Raw genomic sequence first — 20,660 nt, 5'->3', positions numbered from 1 at the left:
GGAAATAAAAATGTGTCTATTTGTTTCTGGGATTTTTTTTTTTAATTGCTTGCAAACGCAAAAGAAAAGCCATATTTCCCACTCGTCAAATGGGTATGTTTTAGATACATTAATATCATAAACTTCAAGACATTAGATTTAGAACAGGAGTGGACAAAATACGGCACAGGGCTACTTACGGCCTCCTTTGTTGTATAATATCCCTCATTGAGAATTTACACTCATAAGTCTTATAATGTTGGTATTAATATTGCATTTTTTCTTTGGCAATTGGCCTATTGAAAATGGTATTTTTTCAATTAATCTCTTAATAAATAAATGAATATTTGATTCTAAATAATAAAATTAACTATTTGTACGCATAATAAATTATGTAATTATTATATAAAGTATTTTTATACTTTCTATGAATGTATTTATTTTGAAATTAGTTCTATTCATGTATTTAAAAAAACTTGGCTATTGAAAGAATTTATCAGCTAAAGTAGCTTATTAAAATAATGGTTTATTAAGAGATTAATTGAATTAATTATAAAAAGGTGCATTTAATTGTACCTGTCTCACGAAAGAGTTGAGTTTTAAGAAATTGATATAGAGTTAGAATAAAAAAAAAAAATATATATATATATATATATCCACGAACATTCCAATTTTGTTACCAAAAAAAAGCCAAATGAATAGCCATTGATTAAAGTTCGAACGACAAACTTTACATGCATATTTAACTAATGTATAAATTTGACAATTGCTTTTAAAAACAATAATAAAGATGATTGGATGAAACATCTGTCTGTCACACGGGTGTGGCTAAACTCACCGCTCGCTTGTCACCCAGGCCGCTTTTCACGAGAGTCAGCAACAAAACAAACTATTTAAAAACTTTATTCTTCACAACCAAGGTTTCTTTAGTTCTTGAAGAAACTTTACCCCGTCTCCTACAAAACTGTCATTGTGGCAGGATCCAGCTAAGTGATACAGAAACGCCGGCCGCCATTCTCCCTCCCTCGAACGACGCTAACAAAATGCACGTCTCATTTCCGTACGGTTACATGATCATCGTGCGCCATCTAGTGGACTGGTGGACAAATCACAACAGGCAATCTGTCATTTGTGTCATTGTTTTGCATTCCAAAACAAGATCGGTTTGCAGGATGCCAAGTTAAATTACTCTCATCCAGTTTTAATATAAATTGTAATTTTAATCACAAAACATTTGTCTTTGATTAATCCATTTTCTATAGTTAATTTGGGGCAAGAGGAATGCTGTCCAGCCAATCACGGGGGGATGTATTGTATTGTCAAATTTATACATACAGTATTCTCAATTTAGTACTCAACATCAGGCGTATATTTAATAACCACTTAGTAGCATGATTCATTTTCTTTGACAAAATGAAAAACGCAACATCTTAACCGTGTAAACATGGGAGGTAATGCCCTAAAATGATTAATCCCACTGTGTTTGGATGTTAGATAATTCTTACAAATCTGAAATACCCAGAATGCACAGCAGCTAAGCTGCTTTCATTGAATTGCATAACATTCGGCGATTGGGGCTGAAAGCAGATTGTCGCATTAACTTCATCGCGACCAGTTCCCCAGCGCGCGTTTTGTTTGTTTTTTCATACAAAGTGACGCGTTGCCACGCCGCCGCTGACAAATGCAAAATCATTTATTGAGCAATTTTTACGTCCGCTGTCGCCCAGGGTCAAGGGTCAAAAACTGTCTCTTAAAATCATCAAAGGGAGAAATGGAAAGGTCACCCACGTTGATTCTTCAACGTTTCACGTTCTCATTGTCCCGATCGCCATCCGCCGTCACGCGCTTTTTAACATCCTCAACAACACGTCTTCTTGTCCGCGGATGCGAAGGCGCCCGCGGCGCCGATCACCGGCCGGGAGTTAGTCCTGAGGAGGAGTCTGGGCCTGCCAAAGCCCTCCAGCCCGTCCTGCTGGACCTGGAGGCCGTTCCGAGAGAGGAGCTCCCTCGCCATCAACATGAAACTCTCCTCCACGTTCTGACTCTCCTGACACAAGCACAGGAAACTGCTTTGAGCATTTATTTGAGGTCAAGGATAACAATTATTTGGAACGTGCATAATTTGTCACCTTGGCGGAGGTTTCCAGGGCGGCGAGCGCGCCCCTTTCTTTTGCCAGACCGCAGGCCTCCTCAAACAGGACCTCGCGCTCATCCTCCAAGTCGCTTTTGTTACCTGGGGTGAACAGAGAGGCAGAACTCAAAATCCCGCAGAGTAACCATTTTTGGACCACAAACGTGAATTTACACCGGCGGTTTCAATGGGAAATAAGTGCATGAGTCACCAAGAAATGCGCAGTATATTCTTTTAGTAATCGACAAATGACATCCAAAAACATCCATTTATTGGACACTCTAAATTGCCCCTAGGTGCGATTGTGAGTGCAGCTGTTTTGTCTCGATGTGCCCTGTGATTGGTTGGCGACCAGTTCAGGGTGTACCCCGCCTCCTGCCCATTGACAGCAGGGATAGGCTCCGACACACCCCCAAGGCCCCCGTGAGGATAAGCAGGAAAGAAAATGGATGGATGGATGTTACAAACTACACAAAAACAAAATAGTCAACGGGATTGATTATAAATCTTGCAATTTTACCAATAACATGGCTGCAAATTTTATTCTCTCTCCATGTCATGTTTTTTACCTGTTGCTAGGCAGAATGTGATTTTTTTTTAAAGCTTTAAAATTTTGATCCATTAAGAAACTGAAATTAAAACGCAACGAGCCTCACATCCAGAATTTTCCAAATTGCTTTTTTTTGTTCTGTCACATTGCTCACTTGTTGCTCAGGAGAATTTGTGAAGCCCAATATTAAGAACTATGATTTATTATGGCACCACACATTCTTCTTCTTCTTCTTGTTATATATATTATGATAATGTAATCACTACTTATTCACTGAAATTCCTCAGTGCTTGAACGATGTAAAACTGAAACCATAATTTCCGGCCTACAAGCCACGACTTTTTTCCACACGCTTTCAACTCTGCGGTTTATGCAGTGATACAGCGCTAGGATTGTGTTAGCGTTAACGCGGCGCTAGCGTTAGCGCACCTGGTTATAAGCCTCGGTACACAGAAAGAGTTTAACACTCGCGCCCTATCACCCTATAAACCGAAGGGTTGAAAGTGTGTGAAAAAAGTCGGGGCTTGTAGGTGACAAATTACAGTAAATGAACCTCCTCCTCTCAGTTTTACATAGTTCAGGCGCTAAGGAATTTCACTGAATAAAACGTTAAATTACCATAATAAGGGCGCGGCGTTAGTGTTAAACTCTTTTTGTGTACCGAGGCTTATTACCAGGTGCACTCTGTAGTTCGGGAATTATGATAATCAGGCCAGACCCCTGTCTAAAAAAAAAAAGTAGTACTTTGCTGCCATTTTGTTGCAACTCTATATTAATGTCAGGAAAGTTAGAATTTGCCCACCTGAGCGTAAATGTCAAAATATTAACCCCCCCCCCACACACACACACACACACACATCGCCACCTGCTGGATGAGGCTGCAAACAGCACACTCACCGATGAGAACCAGCACCACGTTGGCCGCCCCGTAGAGCTCCACCTCCTGTATCCAGTCGCTGACCGACTGGAAAGTGGCGCGGCGCGTGATGTCGTAGGTGATCATGGCGCCGTGAGCGCTGCGGTAGTAACTCTGCGTGATGGTCCGGAAGCGCTCCTGTCCCGCCGTGTCCCACACTTGCATCTGTTGCACACGGCATCAGTCACAGAAGGTCGAGTGGATGATAATCGTCCACGCAAACAGGAGCATGCGGGAAATTGTGTTAGTTTAGCGACAGCCGCTGCATTGTTTACTGTAGCATCGACAGTAAGGAAAGGGGAACCAGTTTTTGAGAAGTCCCCTAAGGGCCGTAGGACATTTCCATAAAGTAGTGAATAAGGCAGTTACGCACTTAGGCGACGAATTTGAAACTGGTTTTACAACCGTAATTGTAATTTCACAAACTAGCTTTCGTGAAACCAATCACGTTGCAGCTCCACGACTTATCGGTGGTCCTTCCCTGTGGCCGAGAACTTGAAGAGCCGGTTCTCGGTTCCAGAGGCCGGTCGGACTCGTTTTTTTTTTTTTTTTTTTTTTTGGGACATTCCGAGCAAAAAAAAAAAAATACCGTGTAAATAAAGAAACCGCAAAAGTTCCGCTTAGTGGCTTTGACATGCTTCTTGGATGACAATGTTTTAACGGTAAGATCGTGTGTGTCAGGGTTAAACCAGCTAAAACCAGAAAAAAAAAAAAAAAAAATGAAAGTCGAAAATGAGCTAATTTTAGTGCTAATTTTGCTATCAGCTGTCACATGCTGGGACTTTTTGACCAACTTCAATGGCTCTCTTCGCACTTGTTCTCAACAGATTGGATATCAAACGGCCCTGAAGATTGCGTTCACTGACCTTGACTTTCTTGCCCTCGATATCCAAAGTGCGCACAGTGAAATCCACCCCGATGGTGTTCTGCTGCTTCTCGGAGAAAACCCCCGACTTGAAATTCTGGACCACGCAGGTCTTGCCCACGTTGGAGTCGCCGATCAAGATGATCTTGAACAGGTAGTCGAAGATGTCGTCGTGTTCCAGTCCCGGGTCCTGCATCTTGGAGGAGCTCGGTTGGGGGACGACGGGGGGGGCGGGGGTCTGCTTGGGGGGGGTGTTCAGCTCGATTGGGGATGCCAGTGACGATTGAGGTTTGGGGAAAGTCAATACGCCCAAGCAAATATGTCTCACCGCAGGGTGAATTGGAGCAAACGAGTCCACGTGGATCCTGTCCGACCAGTTCCTGAAGACGCTTTGTCTAAGTGTCAAATTGTGCCGTTTGAAGGTTAAGCACTTCTGCACATTTTCCACACTGTTCCAAAGTTTTGTTCCCTTTTTCTTTTTTAATCACTTTTTGAAGTCTGTTGTCAAGCCCTCAGGCGGTGACTTTCTTCAAGGACAAGTGCAACCAAAACAAAAAGAAAAGAAAGAAAAAAAGCACATCCTTGACTTACCTGGGACTTCTCAGGTGATCCACTTGACACAAAAAAAACACAATGTCCTTTTTCTGTCCCTAATCCAGTTTGCGGTCTTATCCAGGCCTCCTTCAGCTCCCACTTTCAGCGAGACCAGCCCTCTTATACTGACTTCAGTTCCTCTCTCCTCTCGCCATGGCACCTGCGGAAACAATAGAGTCCCGCCCTACCTGTTCTGAGTAATAATAAAAAAAAAAATAAAAAAAAATAAAAACTGTTGCTGCCCCTTTAAAGATGAAGGGATTGTGGGAAATGCAGTTCCTATGCAAAAAAAAACCCACGCTGATTACTTCATGCTTTAAACGAGCAACAATGCAGTTTTGTTTTATGGTTATTTTGCATTTGTATTTACCTATTATTATTATTAGCGGCTTGTAAATTTTATTCATTTTTGCAGACATCATGTGATAATAATGTGAATTTGATCAGTAACTATTGGACTTTTGAATTTACGATTTTTAATATTTAGAGTAGATACTGTATTGGGGTGGGGACTATCATGGCATTCAAGTTTGAACCGCCACTTTTTTGCCTCTGCCCGTTGTTTACGTCATCACATTCAAGCCCGGATATCGACAATTCCGAGTGTCCTCAAATGCATCCCCATCCAGCGCATCGCTGTGACGTCCCACATGCGCTCGGATGCCGTTACGTCCGAAACATCACCAACACGCATCTTTGCCCGTTCTCCTGCTCCCGTGTGCTTTCGGGGCGTTGTCGAAGCTGGGGTTCTGCGGCGGCGGCGGCGGCTGCGGCGTGGGAGGAGGAGGAGGAGGCGACATGCAGCGGAACGCGGTGGTCGTGGTGGCGGATAAAACGAGCCTCAAGAGGCCGTTCATATTCGCCTGCGCCGTCAATGTGGTACGTGCATTCCCGCCCCGGTTGATGGGTGAACGGATGCAACTTGTGCAAAAAAAAGATAACCTCCTTTTGCATCGTGTTTTCGGATGACAACATTAACAGCGAAGATAGATGCCAGGTGACGTCACGCGGAAGGGCACCCGTCAGAATGCAGTTTTATGCTCATCTACCCGCTCGTCTGTTGTCAACCCTAAACTGTCAAATTTTGAAACCCGAACCTTATTTTTAAACCACCATCCTCCCTTGAAACCTCACTTTTAATGAACTCCATACAAATATTTAGGGGCACTATTTCTCGTTTTTACATTTGTAACTTTAGAATTGAGTTTATCTAGAAAGACTTTATTGAATGGATGCAGATGAAATCTGTTCGGAAATTCAATTCTGATTCAATTCACATACAAATTGTAACTATATAAAAAAAAGTTGAAAGAAAAACACTTAAATGCAACTGTATTGTACCCAAAAAGTTAAAAACAACTGAAATGTGCTGACGGTGACTCTTTAAAGCGCCACTAGAGGGAGCCAACAATTTGAGAATTATTATTATTTCGAAATGTCTCCTGGTAAATGTCAGCTAGGATTATCTCATTTCCTCAACCGTGCAGATTCCGGTTCTTTTGTTTTAATGTCATGATGTTTACCTACCCCAAGGCTCTGTGCTTCTTCATGCTGACCATGACGGCGGTGGGACACCGTGACCTCCTGCAAGCGGGCCAGGTGGGACCCCTGAAGTGTTGTCGCCGTGGCGAGCGTCGCTTTCCTCGTCCGCTGACGCGTCCTTGAGCGAGACAGTGAATTATCTTCACGTCACCCACACGCGACCCTGAACTTTCGTCCCTCCCTCCCCCTTTTACGGCTCTGTTGCCCTCGTCACGTCCTTCAGAATCAAACACCAGAGCCAAATTAATAATATTAATAATAACAATAAGCAGTCAACAAGAATTGCGTTAAATGTGTATTAGACAAACTTATATGATATGTGTGTCCCAAATTATTTATCTTGAACCATGACTCACCTGATGTTTTTACATAGTGTAAAATATGCCGTTTCCGATTTGTTGGCGTCCCCATTATGAATATTAGTTGCACCGTAAATTTCTAAAAGAACGCAAACATAATGTAAGACTAATTTCCAATAGATAAATTCCAAGTTTTACACATACTGAATTGAGAATAATAAACATCCTGTTTAAACATAGATTTATTATATTTCCATTCTATTACGTTTTATATTAATAACTGAATATTACAAAATGCATTAAACTTATTTTATATATTATAATTTTATTGTATATTAATATTTAAATTTTTATATTATATTATTTCTTCTTATTATTATTTGTTTATTATTTTTATATTATAACATATTAATTAAATACTAACTAAAATCAACAGCAGCAGCTTCAAGAATAATAAAATGGAATAAAAAGTCAAACCATAAAAATTCAAAATTATTTTTAAAAAATGTATATGCCACACATTACTGCAAAGTACAATCAGAATCATAACGATGATGTCAATTAAAATGAAGCACCATTGTCTTAGCGAAGGCAGCTTTTTTGTAATTTTGTAATCATTGGACTGTACCGGCCGAACATTGTGGCCCGCTTATGCCTTAAAAATGTCAAATCTGCCGCTTATGTTATGATTCTTCACCCCCGCAAGCTGGTGTCCAACGTCTCCGTGGTGATTCTGTACATCCTGGAGATCGCCTGCCTGCTGCTGTCCGTCCTCGGCGTCTTCGGCGCCTGCACGGGGAGGAGGTGGTGTTTGATTCTGGTAATTTGAACATTCACTGCCTCGATTGCAACGTGCACCGCGAACAGAGGGTGTGTAAACTTACGTTTCCCCCTCCCCCCCCCCTCCCCCCCACCCGCTCAGTTTGCAGCCGGGATGGCGGCCGCCAGCCAAACAATCATCGTGAAAACGGCGCTCAGCTACCAGGACATATACGAGGTTGGCTCCACACTTGAGCTTAAGTGAAGTGAAGTCAACTTAAGAGGTTCTTCTTTTTTTTTTTTAGACAGGGGTGGCAAGAGAGGAGTCCAAATTGCTGTCCATGATGCCCCTGAGTGCCACCAGCAAAGTCAACAGGAGCTTGCTTCACAGTATTCAAGCACATGTAAGGGCACAACATTCAGGTACACACACAGTACACATTTCTGGAGTTCACTGGAGTGCGTTGCGTGTATTGTGCGTCTGCACTCACCAGTTTAAATGCTGCGGCCTGGTTGAAGGCTACAAAGACTGGGGCAGCGCCATCCCTGCTTCTTGCCATTGTCAGTCGCCAGGGAGATGCGTGAGTATCCCTTTAAGATACAGCCATCCGTCCATTTTCTTTGCCGCTTATCCTCACGAGGGTCGCAGGGAGTGCCGGAGCCTATCCCAGCTGTCAACGGGCAGGAGACGGGGGACACCCTGAAGTGGTCGCCAGGCGATCGCAGGGCACGTAGAGTGAATCCGTCGCAATCACACCTAGGGGCAATTTAAAGGGTTTAATTAATGTCGCATGTTTTTGGGATGTGGGAGGTTACCGGAGTGCAGGCACGGGGAGAACGTGCAAAACTCCACACAGGCGGGTCCGGGATCGAACCTGAGACCTCAGAACTGTGAGGCCAACAGCTGAACCACCGTGCCGCCCAGTACAAATACAGCATGTACTAAACATTATGCAGGCCTGCAAAATAAAAAAAAATAAAAACGGGAGTTGAGATTTCATTTCTCTGTCGAATATTAATCTAGCTCTTATTATTGTATGCCATCAGAATTAGAACAAAATGTTTTATGTTTGAATTTTTGATATATTGTACAATTTGTGTATAAAGTATTTCATTTCAGTGGGTGCCCGTTTTTCAAAACGGAAAATAAATATTAGTAATCACACACCATGACAACCTCATCAAAATTGAGAAAGTGAACAATGAAATATTTTTCATGCAATTCTCTTAATTTTTTTAGTTGAATATTTAGCCCCATTTTACTCGTATAGAGCACTTTTTAAAGTACTTAATAAATTAAGATCAGATGGATCAGATTATCTGAGTCTTTAAAAAAAAAAAAAAACAATAATGGCTCAGACATTAAATGAAAAACATAAACTGCAGCCAAAAATTGACCAAAATTACAAATAATCCAAAGTACTGAAGAGGTAGTACTGACAACTTTACCTGTGCATGGACCCTAACTCCATTCATGGTATTCAAACGTTTTAAAATGGTATTTTTGTCTCAAAAATCATCAGGCAACCAACAAACTTTTGACTGCTTTCCTGTTGAGCTTCTACTTTGGTTACTGTTAAGGGACAAACTAGATAGGCCCGGCTCACCAGCGCCCTCTTTCGACTTCTTGAAGCACTCACATTTCGTTACCAGTATTTTAACCATAACTACTGCTTATTTTTTCTCTCTCTTTCTTCTCAATCAGATACGACTGCGAGGAAGCGCCACTCTGGGGGCTCCAAAGAACCAATATGTCTATCAGGAGGTAGAAAAAAAATTAAATCAAATTTTAACCTTGGTGTATTAATACATATTCACTATTGTTTACCGTTAAATCCGCAGGCTTGCCTCCACATCTACATCTCAGCATTGAAGCGAGCGTTCTCATTGGCCATGGGAATTAAATTTGGAAGTGGAGTGTTTTGGGTACGGTTTTTTTTTTTTTAAATCACCATTCAAGTATTGATTAAGGCTATAAAAAGTCTACACACCCCTGCGAGATTTTAGTGACAGAAACAAATTATGTAAATTATATAACATGAATATGACCTAAATCAGGTGCAAGTCAAAAAATTTCTACAAGTCAAACAAAAACTACTTTAAAAAATGTAGTTGCACAAGTGCGCACACCCTCTCATAGGTGGGTATGTGGCTGTAAGAATGAATAAGTCACATTCAAACATGTTAAACGGGAGTTTGAAACATTTTAAAGTCTCTCTCATTAACCCCTGATAAATGTTCTAGTAGGCTTTTCCTGATATGATTATTTTTTTCCAATTTCTTTTTTTTTTCTTTTTCCCAAACCCGTAGGCAGTGCTTTTGGTGATGAGCCTGAAGCTGATGGTGCAGATGAAGCGCAAACAGGAGTTCATCGCTCTGCTCCAGTCCAATCGATACGTCCCCGGTGCCTTCTAGAGCGACCCCCTCCTTCGAATTTGCACACGTCAAACACAATATGCTGTATACCGTTCGTAAGCAGGCCATAATTGGAATATGTAACAGTGAAAATGCACGGAAACATGACACGCAACCCACACGCATTTTGCCTATAAACGATGAATGATGGTCCCGTTCAATATTTTATCAGGTACAATTACGAGCTGTATGTGATTATCGAAGCAGGTTAACCAGCATACTATCCCAGCATGCACTGGGGGAATGATATTTCCACACACCTAGAAAGTCAGGTATGAATATATTAGCGAAATATATGTAACCGACTCTTTATGTATGTAGCACAGTCTTTGCAACGTTATTTAACCAGATTTTAATGGCAAAAGAGCGCTGAAGAGAAATGACTGGGAATGTTACCGCACATTGTACAAACCGGACGTTGTATAAAAGCACATATTTAGAGTCGTAACGTTTGATTTTGCAATTGCTTCTCAATGTTGATTGAATCCATTTTCAATTTGTTTTTATCAGTGAAAACGCGCGCACTTTGAAACCAATAATGTATATCGGTATTATTCATGCATTTTTTTTTGCATCGGCTGAACATATAATGTACTCATCATGTCATATACTTGACTGTAAATAGCGGAAATAAAATGTCATAATTGTTCCTTTTTTTTTTGTCTGTGTCATACATATGCACAATAAAATAAAAATGCCAAAACAGATACTTATAATTATATGGATAAAAATTTCCCATGTGGAGAATAGAAACCCCAAACTTCCAGCTTTCTGCTCGTGTCAATTGTCCTTATTATAATTTGAGATTCACGTGATAACGAGCATTTTCAAATGAGCGTGGAACTTGAATAACCCGTTGAGGGATCATAATCAGTATTTAAGATGAAAAAAACAAATCTGATTGCAACATGTTGAAACGCTGTAATGTCAAAGTAAATGTAACTAATGTAAAAGTAAATCAAATTTTTAAAAAATGGTACAAAAAATATTAAATAATCTCCCCAACAAGAGTTAAAATGCAACCATTTTATTGCACGATTCAGTTTTCATTTTTAAAACAAACAATAAACAATATACTGTAAACATATCAAAAACATCCTTTACATGCAAAAGCCAGTGGAGGACTCACAGATTTGCATTCAATTGCACAATTTATGAACAACATAGACTAATTTGAGGGTGCATATTTTGGTGACGTTCAAATGAAGCTCCGATTCCACTCTCATGGCTTTACCTTTGAGGTCAACACAACCCGACCCGAACACTTTGCCGCGGTCAGGTGAGCTCGGCGGGCTCGGCGAGGACGGCGTAGTTGCCCGTTTTGGCCTCCCGACTGTACGCCACCACCAGCGTGTCCTTTTTCTCTTTCAGCTGACACAGGACGGCGATGCTCAGCACGCAGGACAGCGCCTGGGGGAGGGGGGAAAGGTCACGGCGGTGAGGCGGGTCCAAAGTCCTCGCGCCCCAGCTGCCAATCAGAAATCCCGAGAGTCCGTACCCACAGTGACGTCAAGCCCACCGAGGAGCCCACCACGATGTCAATGGCCAGGTTTAAATGTGAGAGGAGGATCGGAAGACAGGCCTGCAGCAGACAAAGCGCTCTTGAAACCAGAACTGGGTGACATTAAAAAATGAAAATGAAAATAAATACATGTCTTCGGAAATGAGGCTGAATATTGGGACAAAAACCTCATGTTGCAACAATAGCAAACTACTCAAAATACCAGCATGACCATATACAGTATAGCAATGGCATAGAGCAGTATAGCAGTTTTTAAAATACGAGTTTGCATCCAAAATGAAAACATTTTTAGTCTCAAAAAGTGGATTTCATATTTTTTTTGGTTGTCATTGTAACATTTACAGTTTCAACATGACTTTCTTGATGACATTAACCGCAACTTCCGGCACGCAAGCCGCAACTTTTTTCACACGCTTTCAACCATGCGGATTATGGGGTGATGCGGCGCTAGCGTTAGCACGGCGCTAGCATTAGCGCACCTGGTTATAAGCCTCGGTGCACATAAAGAGTTTAACGCTAGCGCCGCGCTAATCCTAGCGTTATAAACAGGTGCACTCTGTAGGCCGGGAATTACGGTACATAAAACAGTTAAATGTTAAGTATTAAATATTGTTTCTATAATCTATTATACTGACAGTTTCATTTACATATAATAACAATGATGATAATAACACCCTTGACTATTATTATTCTTATTTCTATAGAGCTCGTGCACCTACGTCATAAAATCATGTGACTTTTGTTTACCTCGCCATATTGCCGGTCAAGCTAATCATTGCTCAATGCTAACTCGATTGGAGACGACACGGAATTATGACTTTTCTCGCCCAGAGTCTTGTCCAATACCGTTAAACATTTGGAAGGTGATAATAATCGACGATATGTGGGAAAAATTGGATAAACTGGGCATAGATATTTATTGGAGAAATTGATGTTTTTGCTGATAAGAAATTCTGCTTCCGCTTGTCTTGGACAACTGGATCTACACATGGATCTGGCAAGGAAGTCGTCAAGATTTACACGGAAAAGTTTGAAAGCATAGAAAAGTCTGGACATATACGAATAATTTGTTGCTGGATTTTTTCTCAATCAGGAATAAATCCCACATAGTGACAGTTTTGACGGCTCATGAACGCGGAAGCGTGTTCGGCCACACATTAACCTTTGCCGGAATCCATTGATCTTTTCAGCTAGTATTCAATAATATTTCAACAAATGACGCCTGGTTGTACACAAACTCGCATTCATTAACTATGATTGAAAAAAAAGAGGACGGAGTCTTCCCCACGGAACGTACACGGAAGCGATTGCGGCCACACGTTAACCTCTCTGCTGCGACAAAAGGTTTATTTTCTTTTTTTTAAATACGCATTCTTCTCAAATGAGCCAAGTTGGCATTATGAAAACTTCTTCTTTCCTTCTTTTCAGATGATATTCCGTAGAATGATCTCTTTGAATATCTGCCTCGCCTGTTGTGACAACCAAGAGCACAACAGGTCTCGGGACTGCGTGAGCTCGAGGCTCCTTCGATATACACGCGTCCAGTATTTTTACCTCTTTATAAATCATGACGGGATTGTCGTCCGCCAGCTGGAAGAGGCTGCTGTTGCTGGGGGCCGCCACCTGCGACACAAATAAAAACAAAAACTTTCATTCGCCCAAAGGCGCCCCACAAAAAATAAGCCCGATTACCCAAAATGCAACATTTTTGCTGTTCTTGCGGTATCTGGTCTCTGGCCATTGTGGATGTTTAATGGATGTTGCGAATGGTCCCGTTGAGGCGGGTTTTCGACGGGAGTGAGTTTTGCGTACTCACGCAGTCGGCCGAGGTGTCGTTGCACAGGCACGACGCGGAGATGTTGTAGCCCCACTCCTCGTAGCCCTGTTGCACTCCGCAACACTCCAACTACGAAGCAAACGCAGGGAACAAAAAAAAAAACAAACAAACAAAAAAAAGCCTTCCATTTTGTAGCGGCGCCGGCAGATGTCACCTACTTCTTTTTGGGTTTCCTCCAGCACGGTCAGATCGACCCCGCTGGCTTCGCTGATCGGCTGCATGTTTTGGTAGAATACGGACAGGACCTTGATGATCTGCGAGAGACAGAAAGTGCACCCAAAAACCCCTCGAGACGCAATCCTCCAAAAACCGCAAAGCCGAGGACGTGTGTGTGTGTGTGTGTGTGTGTGTGTGTGTGTGTGTGTGTGTGTGTGGAAATTACCACAGAACGCATGATCAGCAATTGGATGGCCATGTAAAGCACAAACAGGCTGCACAGGATCATTCCGAGGATGAACTGAGACACACGCACAGTGCATATAAAAAGTCTACACACCCCCGTTCAAATGCCAGGTTTTGTGACACACAGTTTGAAATTAAAAAAAAAAAAAAAATCTGATCAAAATCAACACGAATGTGACCGAAACATTGGATAACTTATATGGATTTTTCATAATTCTTTTTGAGAAGCAATGGAAACAAAAACAACTGAGATACTGTGGTTGCACAAGTGTGCACACCCTCATAACTGGGGATGTGACTGTATTCACGTTTCACCTGTGAACTAAAAAGAAGTCGGCACACAACTCCCGCAATTTAAAGTGCCTCTGATCAACCTAAAAGACATTTTAGATGTTTGAGGAGGATTTTCCCGTCTCCCCCCACTTTTTGCTTAAGGTTTTGTCCTAACACTGACTGGTATTTGGAAGTGTTCATGTGTGTGTGTGTTCACCCACTACAATGAGCACCCATCTCTTCTCTTTGCAGGCACCAAACAAGCCGATGATGGGCAGGATCAGGGTAGTGATGGTCAGAGCGTACAGGACTTTGATGCCCACAATCATGTCCTCTATCTGTGGATTAACAATATCAGTGTAGTTCTCAAAAGGATTTCAAAGGTTTTGTGTCTAAATATAGTCTTTGTTAGGGTCATGACTACCAGACGTACTCTCCACTTAAGTGCGACAGACTGTGGAACTGCCGCAACATCAATGCTATTTCCACTAGCCCGTCTATGGCGTATGGCATTGCCTCTTTGCATTAAGCGAATGGAATTGCAAGTTATAAATACAAAACTTGTGTTTTGCTTTTATTTCTAAACTTCGACTAGGAGTGGCAATGAACAGTAATATGATGATAATCCTGAGTAAATATTATTTTTGGATGATTTTAGGGATTAAAATTCAAGTCGATGTTTGTATCCTACTCCTTTCTGTTGCAAAATGCTACTAAAACTAATCATTCGTTTTCTCTTCAGTTATTTGTGTTTTATATTATTTCAAAGCAGTTGTATGCAAATGCAAACAAACAAATAATAAGATTTTGTCAATTTAGTAGCAGCTGCAGTGCAAAGGGGCGTTACCTCGTCGTCCCGGTGGTAATGCCCGTGGCCGAAAAGGGTCCCGGCCACCATGAGCGCGCCTACGATCTGCGGCCAAGAAGAAAACTTTGTGTTGACAACACAAAAAGTTGTGCCACGTTACTCCACAACATTTGGGGAACTTGTTGCAGAAGGAAAAGATTGAAAATCGGTTGTATGAGCACCAACAAGTCATATAACACATTGCGTGTGTCGTGGAAATGGAGTGGAAAACATATGAGGGGGTCTGGGGGGGAGTGTGGGGGAAGTACTTACGATCATTAGACTTGTCACAATGATCAAACTCCTTTTCAGGCAGATGTTCACTTTCCCCATTTTTGGTTGCTGGCAGAACTCCTTCAGTGTTCAAAAAACAAAAACAAACAAAAGCCGTCTTCGCAATTAGTGACGATTAGAAATGTGCAAAACAAAAAGGCAGAAAAACAAAAAAAAAGGAAAAAGGACAAAAAGAACCCAGCCCCCTCCTCATTCCTGACTCGGCTGCTCCTGGTGAAGAGAGGAAACAGTGGGGCGGGATTATGACTTGCTTTTGGGAGATTGAGGGTGGGGTGGCAGGGGGGGGGGGTGCAGCTTCAACGAAGGATATTTGGGAAGAAAGTTGAACAGATGTGTTCATCCGTTGCACAAAGGCAGAACTCCTTCCCAAACGCCTCCATCCAGATGTGTCAAAACAGTCAAGGAATGCGTGCGGGAAAAAAAAAAAAATCACTCAACTGCTGGCGTGGGGCCTTTAAGAGCACAACAAACCTGTCGCGCACGAGCGAGCCGGTCTGTCGCTTCTCGGCCATAAGAAAGCGGGCATTGTCCACCACGCGGGCTGTGGAAGGGCACAAAAAAATGTCAACACGCGAGGACTTCCCGACTCAATGCACGCAACATCCAAAACGTCACAACCTTTTTGATCACGCACCCATAAAAGGGGAAAAAACGTTTTTGCAGGGATCATTGTTGATTTTGGAGGTGACAACCGCTGTCAAGATAAGCGCGGGCTTCACATTCCGCCTCGGAGAATGTTTAGAAAGAAAAGGAAAACTGCACATTTTGTGTAGACAATGCATGACCTCAGGGGGTTGTGCTTAAGGCCACTTCTTTATGTAAAAGGACAGATGAGGTGGGTTATTCATAGATGAGGAAAACAAAGAAAAAAATCCAATTCATACATGTAAAAATATACATGCAGTACACACTACTCAATTTACTCTCAAATCAAATTAATTTTCTTCTGTTTTTATACAAACCTTCCAGAACACAACATTTTTTTTGTTTTGTATTAAAATATACTGGGGGGGGGGGACGAGGACGTAAAGAAAAAGTGGTTTTATAAAGTGCACTGTAGTACTTGTGACTGATGTGCGTCTTTAAGGGGCGTGGCCAAGGGAGTGACATCAGGAACTAGAAGCGGGGTTAGTTCGGCGTGAGCGTATGTGTGTGAGTTGTGGCCTGCAGCAGCTCCTGTGTGAATATTATTACATTGTATTTTTTTGTCTCGGTCAAGAAGCTGAAAGTCGCATTGGCGTGTGCGGCCTACAAATTATTTGACCATTATGAAGTGCTTATGTCTTAATAGAGCACGTGCACGTGACGTCACCATTTTCACAGCGCCATATTGGTGGTCAAACAGAGCTGCTTGACAGTGTACGGGGCCATTGAACCGCAGTAGAAAATACACAATGCCCGAGACTTGTTGTGCTGTTTGTTGTTACAACAGACGAGACAGATATTCAAAGAGATCATTCTATGGGATACCAGCTGAAAAGACCAGAAAATATTGATTGATTTCAGCAATTAAACATGATGGATGGTGGCCAACCAAATACGCACGACTGTGTAGCGATCGCTTCATTTCAGAAAGGAATTATTCTTCTCAATCTCAAATTCCCAAGAAGTATTTACAATGCCAAGTTGGCTCATTTGAGAACAATGCGTTTAAAAAAACAAACAAAAAAAAAAAAAACAACACGGAGTCATCTCGGACGTACATGGAAGCAATAAACTTCGGTAAACCTCTCTCGGGCAGACGTTCTTTTTTTAAATTTTTGTTTTTTAAATAATATGCATTGTTCTCAAATGAGTCCAATGCGTATTTTAAAAAAAGAAAATAAACTGTCGGTCACACAGAGGTTTACGTAGGTTAACGTGTGGCCGCAATGCGCTTCCGTGTACAGGGGCTGAAGCCTATTCCAGCAGTTTATTTTCTTTTTTCAAATACGCATTGGACTCATTTGAGAACAATGTATATTTAAAAAAAAAAACAAGTCTGTCACAAGGAAGTTTACCAAAGTTTAACGTGTGGCCGCAACACGCTTCCGTGTACGTTGGAGAAGACTCCCTTTTTTTTTTAACGCATTGTTCTCAAATGAGCCAACTTGGCATTATAAATACTTCTTGGGAAACGTTACGGAGGAGCCGACTCGCTTGTCCTCTTCCCCCACCCCCCAATCGTAGTTAATGAATGCGAGTTTGTGCAAAACCAGGGGTCATTTATTGAAAGATTGGTATTTGTATTTGTATTAAATACTAGCTGAAAAGATTGATGGATTTCGGCAAAGGTTAACGTGTAGTATTTGTATACGTCCAGACTTTTATACGCTTTCAAACTTTTCCGTGTAAATCTCGACAACTGACTCACCAGATCCAGATGTAGATCCAATTGTCCAAGACGAGCGGAATTAACAGTCCAATTTCTTATCGGCGAAAACATCGACTTCGGCATTAAATGCGGGTCCTCTATGCCAAGTGTCTCTCATTTTTCCACGTACCTTCATTTATTATCACCTTCTAAATGTCTAATGTTATCGTCGTGCTATAAGACGTATTATCGTGTCGTCTCAACGGACTTAGCATTGGACAATGCTCTGTTTGACCGGCAATATGGCCAGCCACGTGATTTCGGTGACGTAAATCCACGAGCTCGATACAAAGATTGCAAAATGGAGCCGGGAGGAGACTGTCCAACACTTCATTCGCTAACAGTAAAATAAACAACAAGACTACTTCTCAGGCTCTGACTCGAGTTTATCTTGTTTAAAGTACGGCCACGTTTCCGAGCTCCGGCGGGGCCGAGTGACCATTCGGGTCACGCCGAGGGCAGAAAAGCATCAGCGCGGCACGTCGTCTTGCCCTTCTGTGTACTCGTTCACGTCACCTTGGCATAAACAATGGGAGCCAGATTTCCTCGGGCCCCGGCGAGCTCGCATCCCCCTCTTTGCCTCCTTTTCGCAGAGCTCGAAGGCTGTTTACACGCCCCCCCCCCCATACCCCTGTTTCATTCAAGGTCAAATGTTTGCACTCTAAACTCTGTCACAGTAGATACATATATTCTATACATGTAATATAAATATATATACATATGGAAGTGCACATGTCAGGGAGTTGCAGTTCCAGAATACGTGCTCTGGGGGCCGTCCCAGGCGGGGGACCTTCAATGTTTTTATCAAGATTCTGGGTCAAACAATCACTTTGATTGTTTTGGGAATACGTGACCTCATGTGGGGAATATTTTACGCCGCCCACGCACGCTCCGGCCGACCTGTGCTCGTACGGATTGTCTTTTTTGTTTTGTTTTCAACTCAATCTCAACTCTTTCGGCGAGACGTTTGCAAAAGTGACGTGGAAAACGCCGCGAGCCGGTTTTGAAAGCTGCTCCGGTGGCGTCAACGCGAACGCCCCCCTCGCGCCGCCCTGCAAAATCAGGGGGAGTCGGAAACAGCTATCCAAGCAGGGCCGGATTAGCGTTAATACGATCAACATGCAGAGCGGAGGAAGTTTCACCGGAAGTTTTGGACGGCTGAACCCTCATTAAGTGGACCTTTATTTTGGAACGGTTTCCGTCTTCCGTGTTTTTTTTTCTTTTGTTTTTATCGCTTCTGTGATTTCTCTTTTCTTTTTTTTCAAAGTTGGCCCACTGCCACCACTGTTCCCAATTCATCCACAACCATCGCAGTGTGATGGGGAAACCACAACAGAAGATTCCAGACGACTGTTTTTATTTTATTTTTTTTGTCGGTGTTTCGTGGCCAGATTGTCAAGAAGCGGCAGCGGCGGTGCTGACATCGAGTCGAACTGGGGTGCGATGCGTTCCCTTTGATTGGATTATCAAAGCAAAATTGGGAGGAAAGCCTTCCGGCGTCAACATCTGAGGAAGATTAGAATGCGATTTTTCAAGGGGTGATCATGGCGATTATTGTAAATAAAATATCATCCATCCCTCCTCTCAACCCCATTAGTTGGGCTTTTTTTTTAAATAACGCTAATTGTACAGAATTTCTTTCATCCCTGGGAGAAAAAAACATTTAATACGCTTTCTAGTCTTATTTTTCATGAATATCATGAAAACAGAATAATGCCACAGATACTCCTAGAAATACGCCCTCCCCCCATTTTTTACATAAATTAAGATTTAGAGGCTATTTAATTGTATTGAATTAAAAATGTGATCCAAAAAATGTCATTTGTTTTGTTTTGCTACCTTTTTAAGATTAACACATTTTTTTCTTAATGTAATTTTTTATTTTATTTGATTGAAATTACATTTTATATGAATCAATTTACATGACCGAAATCACAAATTAAGACTTATAAACCTGTTTTTTGATCCCAATTTCATAAAACATTACATCTACATTTTCTTGGGAATTATATTTGTCTGATATTAAATTCTTAAATATTTTAGGATATTTATGGATCATTTATTTCATTTTTCAAGCTATATATGAAAAATGCCATTTCAACTAAATGTTTTACAGGTAAACACCATAAATTTTTCATTTATTTATTTATTTATTTTTTTTTTTTTTTTACTTCAAATCGTACAAATTATTTTCCAGAATCCATACGAATAAATTTCCGGGGGCGGGGGCTGGGAGAAACAAGTAACTTTTAAAAAATTTTGATGGTTAGAAAACTGATTGTGAGGCGTAAACGCGACGCGGGCGCCCTCTTGTGGTGCATAAAAGACTCGCTGGTGGTTCCGTTATGTTACAAACCCAGTTGCATTTAAATTCAATTAATTTGCACTTAATCTTTCAGAATTGTTTTTTTACTAAAACACTTAACATATTAAAATTATTGAATCTTTATGTGAAATAAATCTCATTTGAATCATTGTTTCAATAGTTCATGTTTTCCCAATGGTGTGAGAATGGCGCACACAATCAAAAAATACACTTTTTAGCAATAAAATATGATTTCGTCAGGCAATTTATATATCAAAACTTAATTTTTATTTCATGATTTTAATGTCAGTTTTCTTCTAATTGCAGTGGATTATTTTGAACTAAGTACTCGTGAGAACATTTTCATCTGGTTTGCCTTTATTTCGCTGCCTCCACATTGTTAAGCCAGAAATGTAAAGATTAAAGCATTAAAGTTGTGACAGCGCTTTTGTTCTGGAGAACAAATGTATGGAAAAAGAAAAAAAAACCATGATGATTACTCACAATGATGAATCCTCCTTTTCAACCGCATGTTCATATCTCTCATTTTGTCTTTCTGCCATGTTAAAGGGAGAAAAAAAGCAAAAATATTTTTTTTTAATCAAGACACGCATGACTCAAAATGCTCAAAAAAAAACAAGCCAATAATAATTTAAAAAACTATATCCAGAAATGCTTTTTTAATTGTCTTGGCTGTTATTATTTTTGGGGTAATTTTTTTTTAATGTCGATTCAGCCCAACAAGGACTCTTCAGATGTCAATAAATCTTCCAAAAG

At 41.3% G+C, this 20,660-nt stretch overlaps 3 protein-coding genes across 3 annotated transcripts; 1 reads left to right on the top strand and 2 right to left on the bottom strand.

The window, feature by feature from the left end:
- Window positions 1–826: 826 nt before the first annotated feature.
- LOC133493423 (ras-related protein Rab-19-like) lies at window positions 827–5,197 on the bottom strand. The gene is made up of 5 exons (XM_061806765.1): window positions 5,033–5,197; window positions 4,443–4,836; window positions 3,558–3,741; window positions 2,109–2,212; window positions 827–2,026 (listed from the first exon to the last, which is right to left on the bottom strand). The coding sequence occupies exons 2-5, from the start codon at window positions 4,635–4,637 to the stop codon at window positions 1,838–1,840; spliced, it is 672 nt and encodes a 223-aa protein (XP_061662749.1). The 5' UTR covers window positions 4,638–4,836; window positions 5,033–5,197; the 3' UTR covers window positions 827–1,837.
- LOC133493421 (tetraspanin-8-like) lies at window positions 5,179–10,625 on the top strand. Its single transcript, XM_061806762.1, has 10 exons — window positions 5,179–5,232; window positions 5,618–5,914; window positions 6,569–6,634; window positions 7,583–7,696; window positions 7,799–7,873; window positions 7,941–8,039; window positions 8,130–8,216; window positions 9,341–9,400; window positions 9,478–9,561; window positions 9,946–10,625. Exons 2-10 carry the CDS (start codon window positions 5,696–5,698, stop codon window positions 10,048–10,050), a joined length of 909 nt encoding a protein of 302 aa, XP_061662746.1. The 5' UTR covers window positions 5,179–5,232; window positions 5,618–5,695; the 3' UTR covers window positions 10,051–10,625.
- Window positions 10,626–11,073: 448 nt separating this feature from the next.
- On the bottom strand, window positions 11,074–15,455 carry LOC133493921 (tetraspanin-8-like). The gene is made up of 9 exons (XM_061807920.1): window positions 15,205–15,455; window positions 14,932–14,997; window positions 14,306–14,422; window positions 13,792–13,866; window positions 13,568–13,663; window positions 13,389–13,478; window positions 13,127–13,195; window positions 11,549–11,632; window positions 11,074–11,460 (listed from the first exon to the last, which is right to left on the bottom strand). Exons 1-9 carry the CDS (start codon window positions 15,262–15,264, stop codon window positions 11,326–11,328), a joined length of 792 nt encoding a protein of 263 aa, XP_061663904.1. The 5' UTR covers window positions 15,265–15,455; the 3' UTR covers window positions 11,074–11,325.
- Between the last annotated feature and the right edge of the window lie 5,205 nt (window positions 15,456–20,660).

Source organism: Syngnathoides biaculeatus, chromosome 20, assembly GCF_019802595.1.
Source record: "Syngnathoides biaculeatus isolate LvHL_M chromosome 20, ASM1980259v1, whole genome shotgun sequence".
Lineage (NCBI taxonomy): Eukaryota > Metazoa > Chordata > Actinopteri > Syngnathiformes > Syngnathidae > Syngnathoides > Syngnathoides biaculeatus.
The sequence above is the reverse complement of the archived record's forward strand: the minus strand, read 5'-3'. Positions and strand labels throughout refer to the sequence as shown.

Coding starts and splice junctions, on each gene's coding strand:
- LOC133493423 (XM_061806765.1), bottom strand. CDS start 4,637: ATGCAGGACCCGGGACTGGAACACGACGACATCTTCGACTACCTGTTC. Junction 3,742..4,442: donor TCGAGGGCAAGAAAGTCAAG/GTCAGTGAACGC, acceptor CGTGTGCAACAG/ATGCAAGTGTGGGACACGGC. Junction 2,213..3,557: donor CGTGGTGCTGGTTCTCATCG/GTGAGTGTGCTG, acceptor TGTTCACCCCAG/GTAACAAAAGCGACTTGGAG.
- LOC133493421 (XM_061806762.1), top strand. CDS start 5,696: ATGCCGTTACGTCCGAAACATCACCAACACGCATCTTTGCCCGTTCTC. Junction 5,915..6,568: donor TCGCCTGCGCCGTCAATGTG/GTACGTGCATTC, acceptor ACCTACCCCAAG/GCTCTGTGCTTCTTCATGCT. Junction 8,040..8,129: donor TTCACAGTATTCAAGCACAT/GTAAGGGCACAA, acceptor TGCACTCACCAG/TTTAAATGCTGCGGCCTGGT.
- LOC133493921 (XM_061807920.1), bottom strand. CDS start 15,264: ATGGGGAAAGTGAACATCTGCCTGAAAAGGAGTTTGATCATTGTGACA. Junction 14,998..15,204: donor TTGTGACAAGTCTAATGATC/GTAAGTACTTCC, acceptor TCTTGGCCGCAG/ATCGTAGGCGCGCTCATGGT. Junction 11,633..13,126: donor CCGTCATGATTTATAAAGAG/GTAAAAATACTG, acceptor TGTCTGCTGCAG/GCCTGTCTTCCGATCCTCCT.